Source organism: Oncorhynchus kisutch, linkage group LG25 (genome assembly GCF_002021735.2).
Source record: "Oncorhynchus kisutch isolate 150728-3 linkage group LG25, Okis_V2, whole genome shotgun sequence".
Lineage (NCBI taxonomy): Eukaryota > Metazoa > Chordata > Actinopteri > Salmoniformes > Salmonidae > Oncorhynchus > Oncorhynchus kisutch.
The window spans coordinates 28,212,280-28,234,429 of record NC_034198.2 but is presented as its reverse complement, the minus strand read 5'-3'; the positions used below and the strand labels follow the sequence as shown (position 1 = coordinate 28,234,429).

The following is a 22,150-nucleotide window of genomic DNA, read 5'->3' as shown; positions in this document are numbered from 1 at the left end:
AATACAAAACTCAGTGAGGTCTCTTGACGCTTTGCATTCTAGTCTTTTCAAAAAAAAAACCATCAAAAATATCACTCAAATGATTTCCTATTTAAAACATTCTCTAAACCAACATCAACTTTCCATTCCAGCTCACTACTATCACTTCTGTCTGTGTGTTTAGACTGAAACAGGTGAATGTAACCAGAAACTAGCTTTGGTTAATACTCATTTGTTGTTCAAAGTCTTTTGAGCATACAATTGTACTGTTAGTTTTCCAGTAACATATCACCTTGTAAAATCCCACAGTACATGCAATTGCATTTGTCTTGCACTTGCTCTTGTTGCTGGTGATTCTCTGATCCACCTCTACGCAGACGACACCATTCTGTATACATCTGGCCCTTCTTTGGACACTGTGCTAACAAACCTCCAAATGAGCTTCAATGCCATACAACACTCCTTCCGAGGCCTCCAACGGCTTTTAAATGCAAGTAAAACTAAGTGCATGCTCTTCAACCGATTGCTGCACGCACCCTCACGCCTGACTAGCATCACTACTCTGGACAGTTCTGACTTAGAATATGTGGACAATTACAAATACCTAGGTGTCTGGTTAGACTGTAAACTCTCCTTCCAGACTCACATTAAGCATCCAAAATTAAATCTAGAATCAGCTTCCTATTTCGCAACAAAGCCCCCTTCACTCATGCTGCCAAACATACCCTCGTAAAACTGACCATCCTACCGATCCTTGACTTCGGCGATGTCATTTACAAAATAGCCTCCAACACTCTACTCAGCAAACTGGATGTAGTCTATCACAGAACCATCCGTTTTGTCACCAAAGCCCCATATACTGCCCACCACTGCGACCTGTATGCTCTCATTGGCTTGCCCTCACTACATATTCGTCGCCAAACCCACTGGCTCCACATCCTCTATAAGTCTCTGCTAGGTAAAGCCCCGCCTTATCTCAGCTCACTGATCACTATAGCAACACCCACCCGTAGCACGCGCTCCAGCAGGTATATTTCACTGGTTATCCCCAAAGCCAACACTTCCTTTGGCCACCTTTCCTTCCAGTTCTCTGCTGCCAATAATTGGAACGAATTGCAAAAATCACTGAACCTGGAGTCTTATATATCTCCCTCTTTAACTTTAAGCATCAGCTGTCAGAGCAGCATACACAGCCAATCTGGAAATAGCACACCCAACTACCTCATCCCCATATTGTTACTTATCCTCTTGCTCTTTTGCACCCCAGTATCTCTACTTGCACATCATCATCACTCCAGTGTTAATGCTAAATTGTAATTTATTTTGCCTCTATGGCCTATTTATTGCCTTACCTCCCCACTCTTCTACTTTTGCACACACTGTACATAGATTTTTCTATTGTGTTATTGACTGTACGTTTGTTTATGTGTAACTCTGTGTTGTTGTTTTTGCTTTGCTTTTACTTTATCTTGACCAGGTCACAGTTGTAAATGAGAACTTGGTCTCAACTGCCCTACCTGGTTAAATAAAGGTGAAATAAAAATAAAACCAACAATCACATAAATAGCCAACTTCAACACAACATCAAAATGCATGGAAGCTACAGCCCTAACATTGGCCAGCAATATCGGCATTCAACAATTCTATCAGTATCAGTTATCAATGACAATCTGAATGAATGGATGGATTTCAATAGCCATAGATCTCCCCAAGACCTTGAGAAGTCATTGTTCTATTTAACAGATTTGTCATTGTTGATGTTACACAGGAGGTTTTTAGCACCACTCTGCCAGGCCAGAAGATTCTCACTAGGGGACTTGCCTTCCTGTAAGGGGAAAAAACACAAACATTCAAATGAACTAAGCATTTGTAAAAATGGATCACCTTACTGTATCAACCATCAATATTCAAATGGACTGTAAATGGCGCTATGCTCACACAATAGCCAGTAACAATCATACCGACGTCACTGGAATATACTCAATGAATGTGAAAAGATTAGCCAAAATTGTATGAGGACAGACATGTTGGATGATTATGGAGTACTTACACTGTTCTTAGTTTTAAGACTGGCTCCATACATCAGCAGCAGCCTGATCATTTTGAATCGGTTTATCCTCACAGCATCGTGCATGGGTGTGTCTCCATCCTGGTCATAAACAAAGTAGCTATTAAAAACGCAATACACAACCATACTATACAATAGTGCAAATCAAATCAAATCCAAATGTATTGGTCACATACACATATTTAGCAGCCTCATTAAATATAAATTAAATTGTACCCGCAAAACACCAGTCTCAACGTCAACAGTGAAGAGGCGACTCCGGGATGTAGGCCTTCTAGGCAGAGTTGCAAAGAAAAAGCCTTATCTCAGACTGGCCAATAAAAATAAAAGATGAAGATGGGCAAAAGAACACAGACACTGGACAGAGGAACTCTGACTAGAAGTCCAGCATCCCGGAGTCGCCTCTTTACCGTTGACATTGAGACTGGTGTTTTGTGGGTACTATTTAATGAAGCTGCCAGTTGAGGACTTGTGAGACGTCTGTTTCTCTAACTAGACACTCTAATGTCCTCTTGCTCAGTTGTGCACCGGGGCCTCCCACTCCTCTTTCTATTCTGGTTTTTCTCGCATGGAATAGCCTTAATTTCTCAGAACAAGAATAGACTGACGAGTTTCAGAAGAAATGTATTTGTTTCTGTCCATTTTGAGCCTGTAATCGAACCCACAAATGCTGATGCTCCAGATACTCAACTAGTCTAAAGAAGGCCAGTTTTATTGCTTCTTTAATCAGGACAACAGTTTTCAGCTGTGCTAACATAATTGCAAAAGGGTTTTCTAATGATCAATTAGCCTTTTAAAATGATAAACTTGTATTAGCTAACACAACGTGCCATTTGAACACAGGAGTGATGGTTGCTGATAATGGGCCTCTGTACGCCTATGTAGATATTCCATAAAAAATCAGCCATTTCCAGCTACAATAGTCATTTCCAACATTAACTATGTCAACACTGTATTTCTGATCAATTTTATGTTATTTTAATGGACAAAAAAATAGCTTTTCTTTCAAAAACAAGGACATTTCTAAGTGACCCCAAACTTTTGATCGGTAATGTAAATATTAGGAAGAGCAATGTTGGAGTGGCATTGACTAAAATACAGTAGACTAGAATACAGTATATACATGAGTAAAGCAGTATGTAAACATTATTAAAGTGGCTAGTGTTCCATTATTAAAGTGGCCAGTGATTCCATGTCCATTTACTGTATATAGGGCAGCAGCCTCTAAGAGTAACTGGGTGGTAGCCGGCAAGTGATGGCCTTGAGATAGAAGCTATTTTTCAGTCTCTCGGTCCCAGCTTTGATGCACCTGTACTGACCTCGCCTTCTGGATGATAGCGGGACTACAAATGATAGCATGGAGTACAATTGGTGGGTTTTCGAAGCCTCTCTGTGATTTGCCCCATGCTTGCATTTGTCATATTAGGGTTTGTATGTCTTACTCTGTCTTTAGCGTTGACGTCTGCTCCACAGTGGATGAGGTGCTCAGCACATTCACTGTGTCCCGTCCTCACTGCCACATGGAGAGGAGTGCTGCGCAGCTGAGAGAAAACAGAGAGGGGGGGGGGGGTCAGACCACAAACACAGACTGCTCAACTATCCATATACCATTTAATATGCTCTATATGTGGCTCTGTTCTGTATATATCCCCAAGTAAAACCCTATATGTTTTTGATGTTGGGCATCACAAATTGGGTTTAAGGGCTCTCTGTCTCAGTGTTGTACCTTGTCTCTAGAGTTGAACTTCCCTCCTTCATTGAGAAGCAGCTCCAGAGTAGTCAAGCTGCCTCCCCTGCAGGCCCAGTGTACTGAAGTGGCATCCAACTGGAGGGAGTGGGCAAAACAAACAGTGTTAGGATGATGACAGTTCCTAGCCATTCTGAACCATTTCCCATGTACGGTATGTAATTAGAGCTCTGATGAGTGATTGAGTGAGCAAGTGAGTGAGAGTGCGTGTATGCTTGCATGACTGCGTGAGTATCTGAGTTTGTGACTAAGAGAAAGATAACTTACTCTGTCTTTCTTCTCAATGGAAGCCCCAGCCTCCAGCAGTCTCTTCACAATCTCCACATGACCCTTGGATGAGGCTTTGTGTAGTGCTGTCCTTAGGAACTGTAAGAGAGGGAGGGCAGACAGAGTTAAGTGAGATTCGTTTGGCTTCCTGTTACTTGTCCTGTGGCATTGTGAGACTAGTGCTATATTGGCCTTCGGCTGTCTGTAACTCAAGATGTTGTATCTCAATCAATGTAGCTTCTGGCATGTCAAAAGACTGATTTAGATGGCTGTCCATGTGTCATCATAAGAGAGACATGATGCGGTACTCACATGATCACCGACGTTGGGGTCACCTCCATCTGACAGGTACTTCTCAATCACAGGTAGTTTATTTTCCATAGCTGCTTTCAGGAACGTGTCTTCATCGACTGTGTCGGGCTGTGTGACAATGAAAAGAGACATGTTGCATTAGCTTAGTGCTGTTTGACTTGTTTTAATCCGTTGCTGGCCTTTCTACATTGAATTCCCTCTTCTTGATTATGGTGAGGAATTTTAAAGAAAGAAGGAGAGAAAGATTGTGTAGAGTGAATAGTGGTGGGACGTACAATGATCTCTGGCTCAGGTTCTTTCCTGTTCTGCACCTTCCTCTCCCTCCTCCTCTTCCTCAGTTTCAGGATGTTGAAAAGGTCATCCACGGTCTCTAGTTTCAGCCGGCCTGATTTGTCGGTCTGAAAAGGAATAAGGTATGCAGAATGTTGGGCCACATTTTGAAAGGCAAGTAGAATGTTCAGTGTTTCTAATTGAGCACTAAGCATATGAGGAGCTAAAAACTCACATTGAGATTGACAACTGTGTTCTCCTCCTGAGTGCTGTTCTCATTCTCCTCTGGGATGAGGTCTTTGTGTGACCTCCGGCCATCCTGTTTCTCCTGGTTGACGGCTGCCTCGTACACACTCTCTGAACACGCCCCCGATAGGTGCTGGCCTGCCTCCTTTCCCTCACACCTTTTACCAGTGACCTGGGAGAGAAAACAGATTGGAGATGAGCTGGCCATCCACCTAAGCAGTACTTTCTATTCCAAGAAAGGAAAAAACCGAATGGAGGACAGGTAGCCATTCACAACAAGCCTTCCCTCTGTGAGATGTTTCTGTCCTAATAAAGGACCAAAGAAGGAAGTATTGGGGTGCTAATAGTGAAATGTGTGCTGTCTAATGTCCAACTCATTTACAGACTGATCAAAGCCAACCCTTTTAGATGACTGGGCAGACAACCAACTGCTGGATTATTTTGGACCAAATGAAAACCATAATGTTTTGTTAATTGTATGTACAGATAGATGTAGGATCTTAATTTGAGCATGTTTGCTACAGCAGAAAAATAATCCTGCAGCAACAGGAAATGTGAATTATTATGTGGATTATAATTAATGGACATTTTTGTAGGAGATTGATACAGTTTTCATGAGGGAATATCAAGTCGGAAATGTGTGGAAAGATTGAAAAATGGAGATGGAGACCAAACGGAAAGATCTCCTACAGAGCCGGCTCTAGCCTTTTGGGGGCCCTAAACGAGATTTGGTTGCCCCCCCCCCCACACACATTTTAGTGGCTCCCCTCTTGACAGCAGAGAGATTTTTTTGTTTTAAAGTACATTTCCTGCAATTCTACATATTTGGCCATGGGGTGTAGGGAAAATATTGCCGTTGTAAAACTAGTGCTCTGCAGTTCTACACAGCAATTTTATAAGACATTTCCTGCAATTCTATACATTTTGCCATGATTTATACCATTTTAGTAATATCATAGTGAGAGTAACTTAAAAAATGTATGGGGGCCCCCTGGAGGACAGGGCCTCTAGGCATGTGCCCTGCATGCCCGATTGCTATTCAGCCATGATTACTACACGTTTAGATAGCTGGCTAGACTAATTTACCAATATAAAAATTGTTAGTTGACATTGCTAATTGAGTGACTGTCAGTGATTGGCATAACAAGATAAAAATTGCTGATGCAGAACCAAATTTCGAACTTGCACATTATATATATTCTACGAGTCAAACTCTAAACAGTAAATTAATTGAGAGCCAATTGAGAGCCAGACAGAGGCCCTAAGCGCTTCAGAGACTAATATTGTCAGCAACAACATCTAGAATCCCGATCACACATGCAAAAAACAACCTACCAGCTCTTCAACGCTGTGCAGTCCCATGTCTAGTCTGTCTGTGTGATAAAAAGTATTCCAGTGTCTCAACTCCCGAAGTGGCCAGTGTCAATTCTGTTCTGGGTGAGGATGAGATCCATCATCTCTTATATAGCCTACGAGTTTGTGATTAGGAACACACAAAAAAACAGAAATGAGGTCATGTTTCCCGCTATTCACCCTTTACCATCTCGCGCAGCCCCAGCCAAGGTGTCTCGTCAGTGGTCACGCCTGGCATGCGTCCGTGGTATGCGCTGATGTCACCATTGCTGGCTTGTAAAAATGTAATTCCTAAACCGCTAGACACCTTCAATCATTTGCACTCTCCTCATAGATAAGGTGACATCGCAGAATGCCTGCCTAATGGCTAGTCCTCAGAGCTGATTTATTGCGCGGACGGTGACAAAACTTCTCAACTATGCGCTTCCGTTCGTGATACCCACTCGCACTTGCCATAAACAGCTGACTGACACATGCAGCTTGAGTTCGACACGCACAAGGTCATACGGTAAAAAGGTACATGATGAGAGGTCCTTACCTCATATATGCTGCTATTTAAAGACAACAACGAAAAGTGCCACAAAAAATACATCATTGAACTTACAATTTATTTGGACGAGGCTACTATATAATATGCCTAATAGATGCATGGTTCTTTGAGGGGGGGTATTTAACACTTCACATAATTCTGTATAAAGGCTTACTAGCTAGTAATATTAATAATAACAATAATAGGTATAATCAATAGCAGTGCAGTCATAAGGTCACTATTTGGCCTGAACCAATGTAACAATTTCGCAATTTCAAATTGTGTTATAACTGTTTTATAAAGATAAACTATGTAGACTATGTAGCTTAATTAATGCAAAATGTTACCAAAAAAGTCAATTCCATAGTAGTCCTGTCAGTTATGAATTTTTTGGATCACTCATGTCAAAGTACATGTTCATAACTACAGAGTAACTCATTAAAACATTATTGCTGGTAAACTATTTTGAATGGTGCCCTTATAAATGTCGGTCTGTTATGGCAAGCATGTGGAGGCATGTGCATGGTCAGCAGCTGCCTTTTTTAGAGAACACAGCTTGAACTGTAGGCTAGATCTGACATTCAGACATCCATTTAGTAGGCTACCAACATCACTCATTTTACCTGTCCTTAAAAGGCCACCGAAGAGGCTGGTTGTGTGTGTCACAGGTTAAGTCTAGTAGTATCACTACCACACACAAGATCATGAAAATGATTATGGTGCTGACACAAGGAAAATGACTGTATTGTACTGTATTAATTGCCTTTCAAACTATTGGTATGACCAAGACAACCTCTTTTGTTTCATCACCCTTGTCTTTGTGCCCCTATCTTCAAGGTACAATGAGTTTCAAAGGATGACCACTGAGCAGCTGTAGTTGTTTGCACCATGTCCTTTGTACTTGATAAGACTCTGCTCCAGTAGCCTGCAGGTCACAGTGTCAAGTCCTGAAGGATATAGGAGTATTTCTGAATTAAAAATAGGCCTGTGTGAGATTCCTGTTCTTGAGATATATCTTGTTGATTCTAAAAATAGCAGTGTAAATCCTGCAGCTGAATTTATCAGTTTTTATGATAAGGTGCAGTTGGACATTGTATTGTCGTTAGTATATTATTGTATCATATTTCTGTGAGCATTGATGCCATGCTTACACAAGTTCAGCATCTAGTTTTGGCAACTAACATGAATTCAAAGTCAAATCAAGAACAAATTCAACCATGCCATTGGATTTAGTTTAAAGGTTAGCTGAAAAACAGAAAATCAACTAAATTCCTTGAAGTTAATGACTTTTCGCAAATCCAATCAGCTTTCCATTGATTCAACATAGATTTTTTTAAAGTTTCTTATTGAAATGACGTGGAAACAACATTGATTCAACCAGTTTGTATGGTATAATAATGATGACAAAACTCTTCCGTGGTCGCACATTGAGATTTGTGGTTGCAAGTATGATTTAATTATGCAAGCTGTATCATGAGGTGTGAATTTTTTTACAACAGTCACAAACTTGTAACTTGACATTTGAATACATTCAATAAGATTTGCAAGCATAATTTTTTACAGAATTATTACAAGTCCATTTACAACAATTCATATTCTGCTGTGAATATAAAATACACTTGGAGATTTTTTTTATCTGTGCATACTCAAAAATCTGTCAATATTGTCACGTTGGATTCGTAAACTTGTAGAATGTTTTGTAAGTTTGTAGAAAGAGATTTGCAAGTAAAAAAAACTGGTTTGAGCAGCTTTGCTGGCAGGAACTTTTGATCAGCCAAAACCACATAGAAATATGATTTACAGATCTGTCATTGAAAGCAAGTCTAAGAAGCGGTAGATCTGTTTTATGTGCGCCGTTTCTATGCTTCCTGTTTTGTTTTTGCGTCTGAAAAGATATTTCACAGCGGTTTGATTGGTACAATGATTCTATACATTGCTTGTTTTGTCACATAAACTGAAATTAGGAAAACTATTATATTTTTTTGCAACCAGGAAATGGTGTAGCGATTTCTACATATTGCACAGTTATTAACATGTGAAATATAATCACAGATATTTCACCTATGTATAAATGTGAAGCATCCGTTTGGCGTTTCCACTTACTACCAAATATGGTGATGAGAGGAAGCTCAGTAGCCGGCAGTGAGAGAAGAGATTGATTTTGGCCAACATTCTGCAACTTTTCTCATGATTGAAACATTTGATCTCCATACAGTTTTCTGTTTCCAAAACTAGAAACTGTAACAAACAGAGTGGACTGCATTTTGTAGACTTTACCCTTTGCCAAAGTTGCGTTGTTTAGAAGGAGTGCGAGGATGAATTTAGTTATTGCATACACGCACGTCACAGAGTAGGCATTCCCTAATGGGAAATGCGCAAATAAATGCTAGAACATGCCAATAGGATCTTACTAACTTGTGCTTGGCTCTGTCACCTCCCTGCTTGTTCCGCCCATTATGCTTCATTTGCTCCCATTGGAAATGACAAGCTCTGGTCTATCTTGGGTTAGTTATACAAATCTTTGATATAATGGTACATTTCATTTGAAATTGACAGCAGCTCATGTCAGCTAAACTGGCTTCTGATATTCATCCTCGTTTCACTATCAACTGATTGGCTTCATCAGGCAGCTTTAGATGTGAGTAGAAAGCACATATATTTTCTAGTTAAACATCTGGTTGATAACATGTAGCTAGCGAACGTTAGCTAAATTGAAACTGCTGGGGGGGAAACAGTAGCTAATAATGTTATGTTACTGGAAAATAAAAACAATATATTTTAAAGAATTGTTACTGACTTTTGAACACTTTTTGTCAAACTACTTCATTCCACTGCCTGTTTATTGATTAAATAGGCTGTATTGGTAAAATGTAGCTGAATAGGCTTAAACACATATACGTGCATGCTTAATTAGCCAAGTTAGCCAAATGACTACCTGACTAGGCTTATTGTTATTCATGTTTTTGTTGTTATTGCATTTCAGCTGGACAGGGAGGAATATTATTAGAAACCAGAATGCTGCCAGACAACCACAGGGCCATAGAGGTATAACAGTCAGTAATATTATTAGAAACCAGAATGCTGCCAGACAACCACAGGGCCATAGAGGTATAACAGTCAGTAATATTATTAGAAACCAGAATGCTGCCAGACAACCACAGGGCCATAGAGGTATAACAGTCAGTAATATTATTAGAAACCAGAATGCTGCCAGACAACCACAGGGCCATAGAGGTATAACAGTCAGTAATATTATTAGAAACCAGAATGCTGCCAGACAACCACAGGGCCATAGAGGTATAACAGTCAGTAATATTATTAGAAACCAGAATGCTGCCAGACAACCACAGGGCACATAGAGGTATAACAGTCAGTATTTTATGTAACCACTCATTTATACAAACTGCTACAGACACAAGAACTGACTTAATTGGTCCTATTCTTCAGGCTTGTCTGTGAAATATATTTTAGTTGGCAACCAGTATTCAGACCCCTTGACTTTTTCCACACTTTGTTACGTTACAGGCTTATGCTAAAATGAATTAAATAAATACAAATCCTCATCAATCTACACACAATACCCCATAAGGACAAAGTGAATACAGGTTTCTGCAGCATTGAATGTCCCTAATAACACAGTGTCCTCCATCATTCTTAAATGGAAGAACTTTGGAACCACCAAGACCCTTCCTACAGCTGGCCGCCCGGCCAAACTGAGCAATTAATTTTTTATTTTACCTTTATTTAACTAGGCAAGTCAGTTAAGAACAAGTTCTTATTTTCAATGACGGCCTAGGAACAGTGGGTTAACTGCCTGTTCAGGGGCAGAACGACAGATTTGTACCTTGTCAGCTCGGGATTTTGAACTTGCAACCTTTCGGTTATTAGTCCAACACTCTAACCACTAGGCTACCCTGCCGCCCCAATCAGGGGAAGAACGGCCTTGGTCAGGGAGGTGACCAAGAACCCAATGGTCACTTTGACAAAGTTCCAGAGTTCGTCTGTGGAGATGGGAAAACCTTCCAGAAAGACAACCATCTCTGCAGCACTCCACCAATCAGGCCTTTAGGGTAGAGTAGCCAGACGGAAGCCACTCCTCAGTAAAAGGCACATGACAGCCCACTTGGAGTTTGTCAAAAGGTACCTAAAGGACTCTCAGACCATGAGAAACAAGATTCTCTGGTCTGATGAAACCAAGATTGAACTCTTTGGCCTGAATGCCAAGTGGCACGTCTGAAGGAAACCTGGCACCATCCCTATGGTGAAGCATGATGGTGGCAGCATCATGTTGTGGGGATGTTTTTCAGCAGCAGGGACTGGGGGACTAGTCAGGATTGAGGGAAAGATGAACGAAGCAAAGTACAGAGAGATACAGAGCACTCAGGACCTCAGACTGGGGTGAAGGTTCACATTCCAACAGGACAATTACCCTAAGCACACAGCCAAGACAACACAGGATTGGCTTCGAGACAAGTCTCTGAATGTCCTTGAGTGGCCCAACCAGAGCCCGGACTTGAACCCGATCTAACATCTCTGGAGACCTAAAAAATAGCTGTGCAACGACGCTCCCCATCCAAGCTGACAGAGCTTGAGAGGATCTGCAGAGAAGAATGGGAGAAACTCCCCAAACACAGGTGTGCCAAGCTTGTAGCGTCATACCCAAGAAGACTCAAGGCTGTAATCACTGCCAAAAGTGCTTCATCAAAGTACTGCGTAAAGGGTCTGAATACTTATGTGAGTGTGCTATTTACATTTTATTTTAACTAGATTTGCAAACATTTCTAAACCTGTTTTTGCCTTGTCATTATGGGGTATTATGTGTATATTGATGAGGGAAAAAACTATTTAGTCAATTTCAGAATAAGGCTGTAACGTAACAAAATGTGTAAAAAGTCAAGGGGTCTGAATAATTTCCGAATGTACTGTGCATTAATAAAAATGTATACACCCTGGACATGGCACTTGCATTGATTTTAGACCTTTAGGAGTCATAAGCACCAAGTGCTGTCTTGTTGGAGAAAGTCTGCATGTTGTATGATGTTTAAGTTACCAAAGTAGTTAGTAAAAATGTTTAGAACAGACTATTAAAAATGTACTGTTTTTTAACAACTTGAACATGATTAGTTTATACCAAACTTTATTGAGTTTGGTGATCATCCCCCAAATTTGGCCTTTGAAAGCCTTGATATTTGCTGATAACTGACAACAGAGTGGCAGGTTCTTTTGATGTGCTGCTCTCAACTTCCATGGCCCAGCACTCACCTGGGGACAGGGGGATTGACACGTTAGTTTGTCTGGGAGACTTTTAGAGGGAGGAGATAGCATGAGTTTTGGGGTGAGTACAGTAAATCCAATTCAACCAGTGGCCCTGGATAATATGCTATAATACGCTCATCACTTAGAAAGACAGCAATTGTGATGGAGATTTGCATAGTGCATAAAGTATATTACCACCAGCGATGTTTACTTCTCTGCTCTGGAGAGATCACATGTAGTTGGTCAGAAGGCTCTGGAGAGATCACATGTAGTTGGTCAGAAGGCTCTGGAGAGATCACATGTAGTTGGTCAGAAGGCTCTGGAGAGATCACATGTAGTTGGTCAGAAGGCTCTGGAGAGATCACATGTAGTTGGTCAGAAGGCTCTGGAGAGATCACATGTAGTTGGTCAGAAGGCTCTGGAGAGATCACATGTAGTTGGTCAGAAGGCTCTGGAGAGATCACATGTAGTTGGTCAGAAGGCTCTGGAGATCCTTGGAATATTTTCTCTGTGCCACCTGTAAAGAGATGGATAAAGGTACTGAATGCAATTGACAGAGAGAGCAAGAGAGTTAACAATTACATTGTTGATTATTACATGAGGACTATAAGGGTACCTTCCAATCAGACAAATGGATGTGTAAAAGACACAGCATCCCAATGGCTTTCAAAGGGAGGAGTGTGTTGGGGGAGAGGGTTGTGCTGTCCTGTCTGTCAGAAAAGTTGCAAAGACTATCCTTCAACCAATTAAAAATGTAAAACAACGTTTTCCCCAAGCAAACAGGTGTGTTGGACATCCGTTTCATGCCTTTGTGATTGAAGGCAACCTTAGTCAGTGGTTCAAGTTCTATCTTCATGTCTGTAACTTCGCTCTCACTCTCCCTAAGCCCTCAACCTTGACTTCCCATTGGCCCAGGGCCTCCTGCCAAACCATCTAATGAGTCTCTTTGATAGGGAGTTACTCCAGGAGTAGATATGTTAATGGTGCATAGGGCTTCTTCATTCCTCATGTAAGTGGATGATTATATACATGTACAGTGGGGCAAAAAAGTATTTAGTCAACCACCAATTGTGCAAGTTCTCCCACTTAAAAATATGAGAGAGGCCTGTAATTTTCATCATAGGTACACTTCAACTATGACGGACAAAATGAGGAAAAAATTCCAGAAAATCACATTGTAAGATTTTTAATGAATTTATTTGCAAATTATGGTGGAAAATAAGTATTTAGTCACCTACAAGCAAGATTTCTAGCTCTCACAGACCTGTAATTTCTTCTTTAAGAGGCTCCTCTGTCCTCCACTCGTTACCTGTATTAATGGCACCTGTTTGAACTTGTTATCAGTATAAAAGACACCTGTCCACAACCTCAAAACAGTCACACTCCAAACTCCACTATGGCCAAGACCAAAGAGCTGTCAAAGGACACCAGAAACAAAATTGTAGACCTGAATCTGCAATAGGTAAGCAGCTTGGTTTGAAGAAATCAACTGTGGGAGCAATTATTAGGAAATGGAAGACATACAAGACCACTGATAATCTCCCTCGATCTGGTGCTCCACGCAAGATCTCACCCTATGGGGTCAAAATGATCACAAGAACGGTGAGCAAAAATCCCAGAACCACACGGGGGGACCTAGTGAATGACCTGCAGAGAGCTGGGACCAAAGTAACAAAGCCTACCATCAGTAACACACTACGCCGCCAGGGACTCAAATCCTGCAGTGCCAGATGTGTCCCCCTGCTTAAGCCAGTACATGTCCAGGCCCGTCTGAAGTTTGCTAGAGAGCATTTGGATGATCCAGAAGAAGATTGGGAGAATGTCATATGGTCAGATGAAACCAAAATAGAACTTTTTGGTAAAAACTCAACTCGTCGTGTTTGGAGGAGAAAGAATGCTGAGTTGCATCCAAAGAACACCATACCTACTGTGAAGCATGGGGGTGGAAACATCATGCTTTGGGGCTGTTTTTCTGCAAAGGGACCAGGACGACTGATCCGTGTAAAGGAAAGAATGAATGGGGCCATGTATCGTGAGATTTTGAGTGAAAACCTCCTTCCATCAGCAAGGGCATTGAAGATGAAACGTGGCTGGGTCTTTCAGCATGACAATATTCCCAAACACACCGCCCGGGCAACGAAGGAGTGGCTTTGTAAGAAGCATTTCAAGGTCCTGGAGTGGCCTAGCCAAGTCTCCAGATCTCAACCCCATAGAAAATCTTTGGAGGGAGTTGAAATTCCGTGTTGCCCAGCAACAGCCCCAAAACATCACTGCTCTAGAGGAGATCTGCATGGAGGAATGGGCCAAAATACCAGCAACAGTGTGTGAAAACCTTGTGAAGACTTACAGAAAACGTTTGACCTCTGTCATTGCCAACAAAGGGTATATAACAAAATATTGAGAAACTTTTGTTATTGACCAAATACTTATTTTCCACTATAATTTGCAAATTAATTAATGAAAAATCCTACAATGTGATTTTCTGGATTTTTTTTTCTCATTTTGTCTGTCATAGTTGAAGTGTACCTATGATGAAAATTACAGGCCTCTCATCTTTTTAAGTAGGAAAACTTGCACAATTGGTGGCTGACTAAATACTTTTTTGCCCCACTGTATATATATATATATTTTAAACACATTGAACCTGGTCGTGGCTGATGCTGCTAAAAGTTCTGTCAATGCCACAGGTTACTTTGGCATCTTATACAAACTGTACACCTTGTTCTCAGCCTCCATACAACGATGGGCCATCCTGAAAAAACATGTGGACATCCCTTTGAAGATGTGGACTTAGACAAGGTGGGAGAGGAAAGTTAAGAGTGTCGAGCCACTGATATCAGGCAGCAGCGTTGAGAGAGGCACTGATTGAGGTGAGTGATCAAACCAAAGACCCTGTGATAAAGATTTAGGCCCAGTCCTTGTCAGAGGAGGTGGGATCATACCGCTTCAGCATCTGTACAGTGGTGTGGTGTGACAGCTTGAGCCAGATCCTTGACTTCCCATTGGCCCAGGGCCTCCTGCCAAACCATCTAATGAGTCTCTTTGATAGGGAGTTACTCCAGGAGTAGATATGTTAATGGTGCATAGGGCTTCTTCATTCCTCATGTAAGTGGATGATTATATACATGTACAGTGGGGCAAAAAAGTATTTAGTCAACCACCAATTGTGCAAGTTCTCCCACTTAAAAATATGAGAGAGGCCTGTAATTTTCATCATAGGTACACTTCAACTATGACGGACAAAATGAGGAAAAAATTCCAGAAAATCACATTGTAAGATTTTTAATGAATTTATTTGCAAATTATGGTGGAAAATAAGTATTTAGTCACCTACAAGCAAGATTTCTAGCTCTCACAGACCTGTAATTTCTTCTTTAAGAGGCTCCTCTGTCCTCCACTCGTTACCTGTATTAATGGCACCTGTTTGAACTTGTTATCAGTATAAAAGACACCTGTCCACAACCTCAAAACAGTCACACTCCAAACTCCACTATGGCCAAGACCAAAGAGCTGTCAAAGGACACCAGAAACAAAATTGTAGACCTGAATCTGCAATAGGTAAGCAGCTTGGTTTGAAGAAATCAACTGTGGGAGCAATTATTAGGAAATGGAAGACATACAAGACCACTGATAATCTCCCTCGATCTGGTGCTCCACGCAAGATCTCACCCTATGGGGTCAAAATGATCACAAGAACGGTGAGCAAAAATCCCAGAACCACACGGGGGGACCTAGTGAATGACCTGCAGAGAGCTGGGACCAAAGTAACAAAGCCTACCATCAGTAACACACTACGCCGCCAGGGACTCAAATCCTGCAGTGCCAGATGTGTCCCCCTGCTTAAGCCAGTACATGTCCAGGCCCGTCTGAAGTTTGCTAGAGAGCATTTGGATGATCCAGAAGAAGATTGGGAGAATGTCATATGGTCAGATGAAACCAAAATAGAACTTTTTGGTAAAAACTCAACTCGTCGTGTTTGGAGGAGAAAGAATGCTGAGTTGCATCCAAAGAACACCATACCTACTGTGAAGCATGGGGGTGGAAACATCATGCTTTGGGGCTGTTTTTCTGCAAAGGGACCAGGACGACTGATCCGTGTAAAGGAAAGAATGAATGGGGCCATGTATCGTGAGATTTTGAGTGAAAACCTCCTTCCATCAGCAAGGGCATTGAAGATGAAACGTGGCTGGGTCTTTCAGCATGACAATATTCCCAAACACACCGCCCGGGCAACGAAGGAGTGGCTTTGTAAGAAGCATTTCAAGGTCCTGGAGTGGCCTAGCCAAGTCTCCAGATCTCAACCCCATAGAAAATCTTTGGAGGGAGTTGAAATTCCGTGTTGCCCAGCAACAGCCCCAAAACATCACTGCTCTAGAGGAGATCTGCATGGAGGAATGGGCCAAAATACCAGCAACAGTGTGTGAAAACCTTGTGAAGACTTACAGAAAACGTTTGACCTCTGTCATTGCCAACAAAGGGTATATAACAAAATATTGAGAAACTTTTGTTATTGACCAAATACTTATTTTCCACTATAATTTGCAAATTAATTAATGAAAAATCCTACAATGTGATTTTCTGGATTTTTTTTTCTCATTTTGTCTGTCATAGTTGAAGTGTACCTATGATGAAAATTACAGGCCTCTCATCTTTTTAAGTAGGAAAACTTGCACAATTGGTGGCTGACTAAATACTTTTTTGCCCCACTGTATATATATATATATTTTAAACACATTGAACCTGGTCGTGGCTGATGCTGCTAAAAGTTCTGTCAATGCCACAGGTTACTTTGGCATCTTATACAAACTGTACACCTTGTTCTCAGCCTCCATACAACGATGGGCCATCCTGAAAAAACATGTGGACATCCCTTTGAAGATGTGGACTTAGACAAGGTGGGAGAGGAAAGTTAAGAGTGTCGAGCCACTGATATCAGGCAGCAGCGTTGAGAGAGGCACTGATTGAGGTGAGTGATCAAACCAAAGACCCTGTGATAAAGATTTAGGCCCAGTCCTTGTCAGAGGAGGTGGGATCATACCGCTTCAGCATCTGTACAGTGGTGTGGTGTGACAGCTTGAGCCAGATCCAACATGTGAGAAAGCTGATGCAGTCTCCCAAGATGCATGTGGATGTTGCAGTCAGTCTTCTCAGAAAGACAGAGAGAGGTCTCTACAGGTCAACAGGCTTTATGACTGCACAAACATCAGCCAAGGATATTTGTGAGGGTGTGAATGTAGAGGCCGTTCTACAACAAAAAAGACTGAGGTCCACAAAGCGGCACTTTTCATAAGAAGCATTTGATGAGCCTTTGAGTGATGTCCTGAAGAAGCTGGAGGGGACATTTTTCAATGTTGTTGTTGATGCTGCAACCTCAGCCCTTCAGGAAAGATTTTCCACATTGGAAAATGTGAGAGAGAAGTTTGGAGTGCTGGGCTGAAGGGGGGATCGCCCAGGGAGCCATACAAACTAGATCCGTCACTGTGTGTGTGTGTGTGTGTATGTACGGGATACACATGGTATACACCATCCAATTAAATTCTTACTTGCAGGGTCCTTCGACAATGCAAGAACAATAAGAAATAATACAAGAAAAGAATACAAACATTAAGTGAATGGCTCAGTAGAATATGTATATTCTTAATTTCATACCAGCAGCTGCTGTTTTCCTAAGCAAAGTGACTTCTAGTTACTCTTTTATAATTGTCATAATTATTATTATTATTATAATAGTGTCTCTGTAGCTATGGCACCCAGAATAGCTTCCGGCAGTGTGTCTTTGACCTTGGTCTCAAGAGTGCAAAAAAGAATTACACACACAGAGTCATGACCACTTGTATACTCATCATAACCTCTGTCATGCTGAGTTAATCATTGCCCAAGGTCAGTGGGTTACCGGGCAAGGAGGGTAATTCTGACACCCCTAATCTCTAGTGGGGCATCAACACATATGCACCCCCCAAAACCCCCCTCATTAGTAACACCTCTGGCTCCAGGGGCTATTAATAATCATGGCCCTCCCGCTCAGTCTACTCTTCAGCCCACAGAAGGGTTTTGGGGTCTCGTGCCAAAATACGTCTCACTCATGAATCTGATTTCAGTCATAAACACACACCTGTACAACCTCACATACGTAACACATAACTTGTAAAAACAGTCCATATTTAGAGTGGACTGTTCCCTGTTTACTGATTGAGTGCTTTATCATCGGCATGGCAAAGAGAAGCAGCATTCCCTCTGTTTCTCTAACATGCTGGAGGGATGACTGATGATACACAGTATTTAGCTCTGCATTTGTTGTGTTGGAACCTAAATAAGTTGGCACCAGCCCTCAGCTGAAGAGAACACCATCATGTACAGTTCAAGTTTACATACACTTAGGTTGGAGTCATTAAAACTTGTTTTACCACTCCACAAATTTCTTGTTAACAAACTATAGTTTTGACAAGTCGGTTAGGACATGTACTTTGAGCATGACACAAGTAATTTTTCCAACAATTGTTTGCAGACAGATTATTTCACTTATAATTCACTGTATCACAATTCCAGTTGGTCAGAAGTTCACATACACTAAGTTGACTGTGCCTTATAACAGCTTGGAAAATTCCAGAAAATTATGTCATGGCTTTAGAAGCTTCTGATAGGCTAATTGATATAATTTGAGTCAATTGTAGGTGTACTTGTGGATGTATTTCAAGGCTTACCTTCAAACTCAGTGCCGCTTTGCTTGACATCATGGGAAAATCAATGGGTCTGAAGGATGCACAGTGGTCCTCCCGCAACCTGCTGGTAGTGAAACGAGTAGAGACCACCCCCCAGGCAGTGGCCATGGTAGTCACGGAAGCCCTGGGGTGGTACAGAAGAAAGGGGGCCTCGACCCCAGGCGATGGGTCCCCCACAACACCCAAGGTCCCGGCGGCCACGGCCTGACAGCGCTGTGGGGCCTAGGGCGATGCACCTAGAGGATGGATCTCCTCTGGGCCCCGACGGACAGGACGGTAATTGATTCGGAGGAGCAGGAGGAGGCAAGTTTGATAAGGACCGTTCCTGTACAAAAGACAGAAGAAAGCCTTTTAACAGTAACTTTTTAAAATGTTTTTCATGTCTTAAAAATGTTTTTCCTTGGTTAAATCATTTGTACACATTTTAAATGACTTTTTACAGAATTTGATGTTTTTTACAAGAAAAAGTAATTTTATTCATGGTTGTTTCTATTGGTTTTAACAACATGTACTTTTAAACTAATTTAAATGTAACATTCAAATGCTGTGTTTTATGCTTTTATGCCGTTTTTATGTGTATAAAAGTGTGCAAAAATACATGAGCTGTTTTAAAGGAAGTGCAACAATAAAACTTTTCCAAAAGAAAAAATTAACTCACTGTTGACCTGCGCTCTTTTTTATACTCTCATCTTAACCTCATCTTAACCTCATCTTAACCTCATCTTAAAGATATTGCACACTTCATGCCACACACAGCGAATACAGACGGGTTAACCCAATGGCATGGTCAGAATGTTGGATAAACAATCCAGCCCAAGGACAGGTGTGATGGGTGGGGCTGGACAAGAGAGACCCTGTGGTGTGGAAGACCGACCTAACACCAGGCACGGGATAAAACCTGATCCCCAGACCCAAGGCTAGAGAGGGGACTCGAGGAAGTGTAGTAGTTAGGGGATAAATCATAATAGGGGGAGTAGAGTAGTTGGTGTCATTGTGATATGTGAGGCACAGAAATAGACCCCCCAAACCCAGATCTCGTGCAGGATGGGTGTGAAGGATTAGGGACAAGGTTGTTTCCCCCAAGGAGTTCACATGTCCGGTTGTCAGACAGGACATTGATGTGTTGTAAAACATACCGCTCAGTCTAAAGAGCAGCAGGGAGTAGCACATATGTGACAAGTATGTGATCTTTCTTCTATTTGTGGAACAAAGAGATCATTGGGACAATGTTTTATACAGCTGCTTCAAAATATGAATTCAAATATTTTCAAAGACTCAACAGATGTTTTGGTTTTTTTGTTGAACAAAAGGGTCCAAGTATTAGTGACAGTTAATATACAGTAGGGTCTGGCCATGAAAATAGGGTCATTTGCATACCTTTGATATTTAAAGTAGAAATTGTGCACCAATATTTAATTTTAAAGCCTGTTATATTAAATGGTATAGACCACATAGAGAATTCAATATTCAGCATTTTGACATGTCCCTCTGTCAACCTTATGTAACTTCTAGGAAGATTTTTACCCACTTAACACCCAGATTTCTCTAAGTTTCACCATCATTGTAATATTGTATTGTATTTTGCTGCTTTGACGAAGTCATTTCAGAACATCATTATTTATTTCATGATTAGTGATTAATGTTCCTCATCTTAAGGTCAACCATGTTACTTGAACTGAACTCTTGTTTTAAGATGGTGAAACTATTCATTTTAAAATATAATTTTCCAAATGATACATTAACATCTAATAGTCTAATCATATTGTAAAAACAGGTGAGCTGGTTCTACTGTTTTTGGCCATTTTCTGGTGTTTTGTGGTGGAAAACTGAACGGGTCGAGCAGAACACGTCAACCCTGTTCAACCCATTGATAGACAGGCAAGAATTTTTTTCACAATTTCATTTTTTTTGTGAAGCTTGCATTCAATTGCCATTCCATGTTGCACACAACAAGCTTCCATTACCCTTGTCACAAGGGGATTTAGGGCTGATTTAAGATCAAATTGTCAACCTCTGTCATGGTCAACCCTTTTATTTGGCACTTAATAGGCACATACTATAGAATTTGTGAATTCTTGTGATAGAAAAATGTGTTTTTTATGAAGTTGAACATGTGCTCTTTATGACAGAATGACAGAATGTAAAAATTAGGTGAAATCCCTCCCAAAAATTTATGGAATGACCCAGTACATGCCTCTCTCTCTGTGTTACGAAATAAACAGAGCATGCATAGCTAAATTCAATTGGTAAATTGAACACTGTGAGTATTTAATTTCACACTTTTGAAGTGTTTATATGAGAACCACCAGAAAGTGTTGGATTTACACTTTTCAAAGTGTTGCCCTTTTAATAAAGATACTTTCCAACACCAGCAGCATTAAAATGTTCCACTCCGTATTAAATGTACACTGTTACGCTGATCACTGATACTTTCACAGCAAATTATCCAGTGTTAAATCAACACTGATCCAGTGTCTATACGGGTCCACACTTTTCAGTGTTAAATTAACACACTGCTTAGTGCAAAACCGAATTTGCATATTTCCCAGATTGCCTTGCTTTTCGAGTGAATTGTAGCATTACCACCCATGACTGTATTTGTTAGTGACAGAGGCATGGTTGTTGCATTCATCCATTTTCAGTATTGTGGCCTTCTTTAAGTGGGATCTTAAGCAAATAAGTTATCATAAACATTTTATTCATTAACACAATACAACACATTCATAAGGCCTTATTTTCAGGGCCTAGTTTAACCCTAATACAGAGGACTGTAAACTCATGGTTTACAGGCAAAATCAGGCCTGCAAGTAACATTATGCTGGCTTGCAAAGTGATGTGTAATTGCTGTTGGAATCCAGCCAAAGTGGAGATATCCAACATTTTACTTTTTTATTCACCCACAACCTGCATTCAGAACGACTGCATAGTTGGGAAGATTAAGATATGAGGCTAACTTAAGCATCTAAACTGGAACAACCATTTCAGTAACAGATGCAATAATTACATATAACAGATTGGATTAGTTTAGAATATTATATTTTTTAAATATATATTCGAGTAGCATAACATTAATTAATCAATCAATGTACATGCAAAAATATAGATATTGAAACAAACAATTCTAAAATCTAACTTCACTGAAAAATCAACACTAAGTAACACTGGACAATTTGACACCGTGATTGAAGAACATTTATTTTTGACAACAACTTAAAAACCAACACCAGCTGGCACTCAGTCCATTCATAGTAACACAAAGTAACACCACATCAAAACCAAAAACTGCTTACACCAGGATATGGACACTGACGATTTTGCTGTGTGACAGGCGTGAACATGTGCTTTCATAAACATACTGTACTGTATGTTCTCAGATGCTACTGAATAGATGCAGCCCATAGAAC

The 22,150-nt window shown here is 40.8% G+C and overlaps 1 protein-coding gene and 1 long non-coding RNA gene across 2 annotated transcripts; both read right to left on the bottom strand.

Moving 5' to 3' along the window:
* Positions 1-1,440: 1,440 nt before the first annotated feature.
* On the bottom strand, positions 1,441-6,416 carry LOC109870600 (ankyrin repeat domain-containing protein 1-like). The gene is made up of 9 exons (XM_020461175.2): positions 6,225-6,416; positions 4,879-5,061; positions 4,649-4,771; positions 4,374-4,481; positions 4,062-4,160; positions 3,774-3,872; positions 3,490-3,588; positions 2,030-2,128; positions 1,441-1,804 (listed from the first exon to the last, which is right to left on the bottom strand). The coding sequence occupies exons 1-9, from the start codon at positions 6,249-6,251 to the stop codon at positions 1,712-1,714; spliced, it is 930 nt and encodes a 309-aa protein (XP_020316764.1). The 5' UTR covers positions 6,252-6,416; the 3' UTR covers positions 1,441-1,711.
* A 5,201-nt stretch (positions 6,417-11,617) lies between these two features.
* LOC116357476 (uncharacterized) lies at positions 11,618-19,060 on the bottom strand. Its single transcript, XR_004205484.1, has 3 exons — positions 18,729-19,060; positions 12,223-12,544; positions 11,618-12,033 (listed from the first exon to the last, which is right to left on the bottom strand). It is a non-coding gene; the product is annotated as an uncharacterized LOC116357476 (long non-coding RNA).
* Positions 19,061-22,150: the final 3,090 nt, after the last annotated feature.

Bases quoted from the DNA above. Each gene is read 5' to 3' on its own strand.
- LOC109870600 (XM_020461175.2), bottom strand. From the start codon at position 6,251: ATGGGACTGCACAGCGTTGAAGAGCTG. The intron at 4,482-4,648 runs GTACGTCCCACC...ATTGTCACACAG, and splicing joins AACCTGAGCCAGAGATCATT to CCCGACACAGTCGATGAAGA. The intron at 1,805-2,029 runs GTAAGTACTCCA...TTCCCCTTACAG, and splicing joins GTCTTAAAACTAAGAACAGT to GAAGGCAAGTCCCCTAGTGA.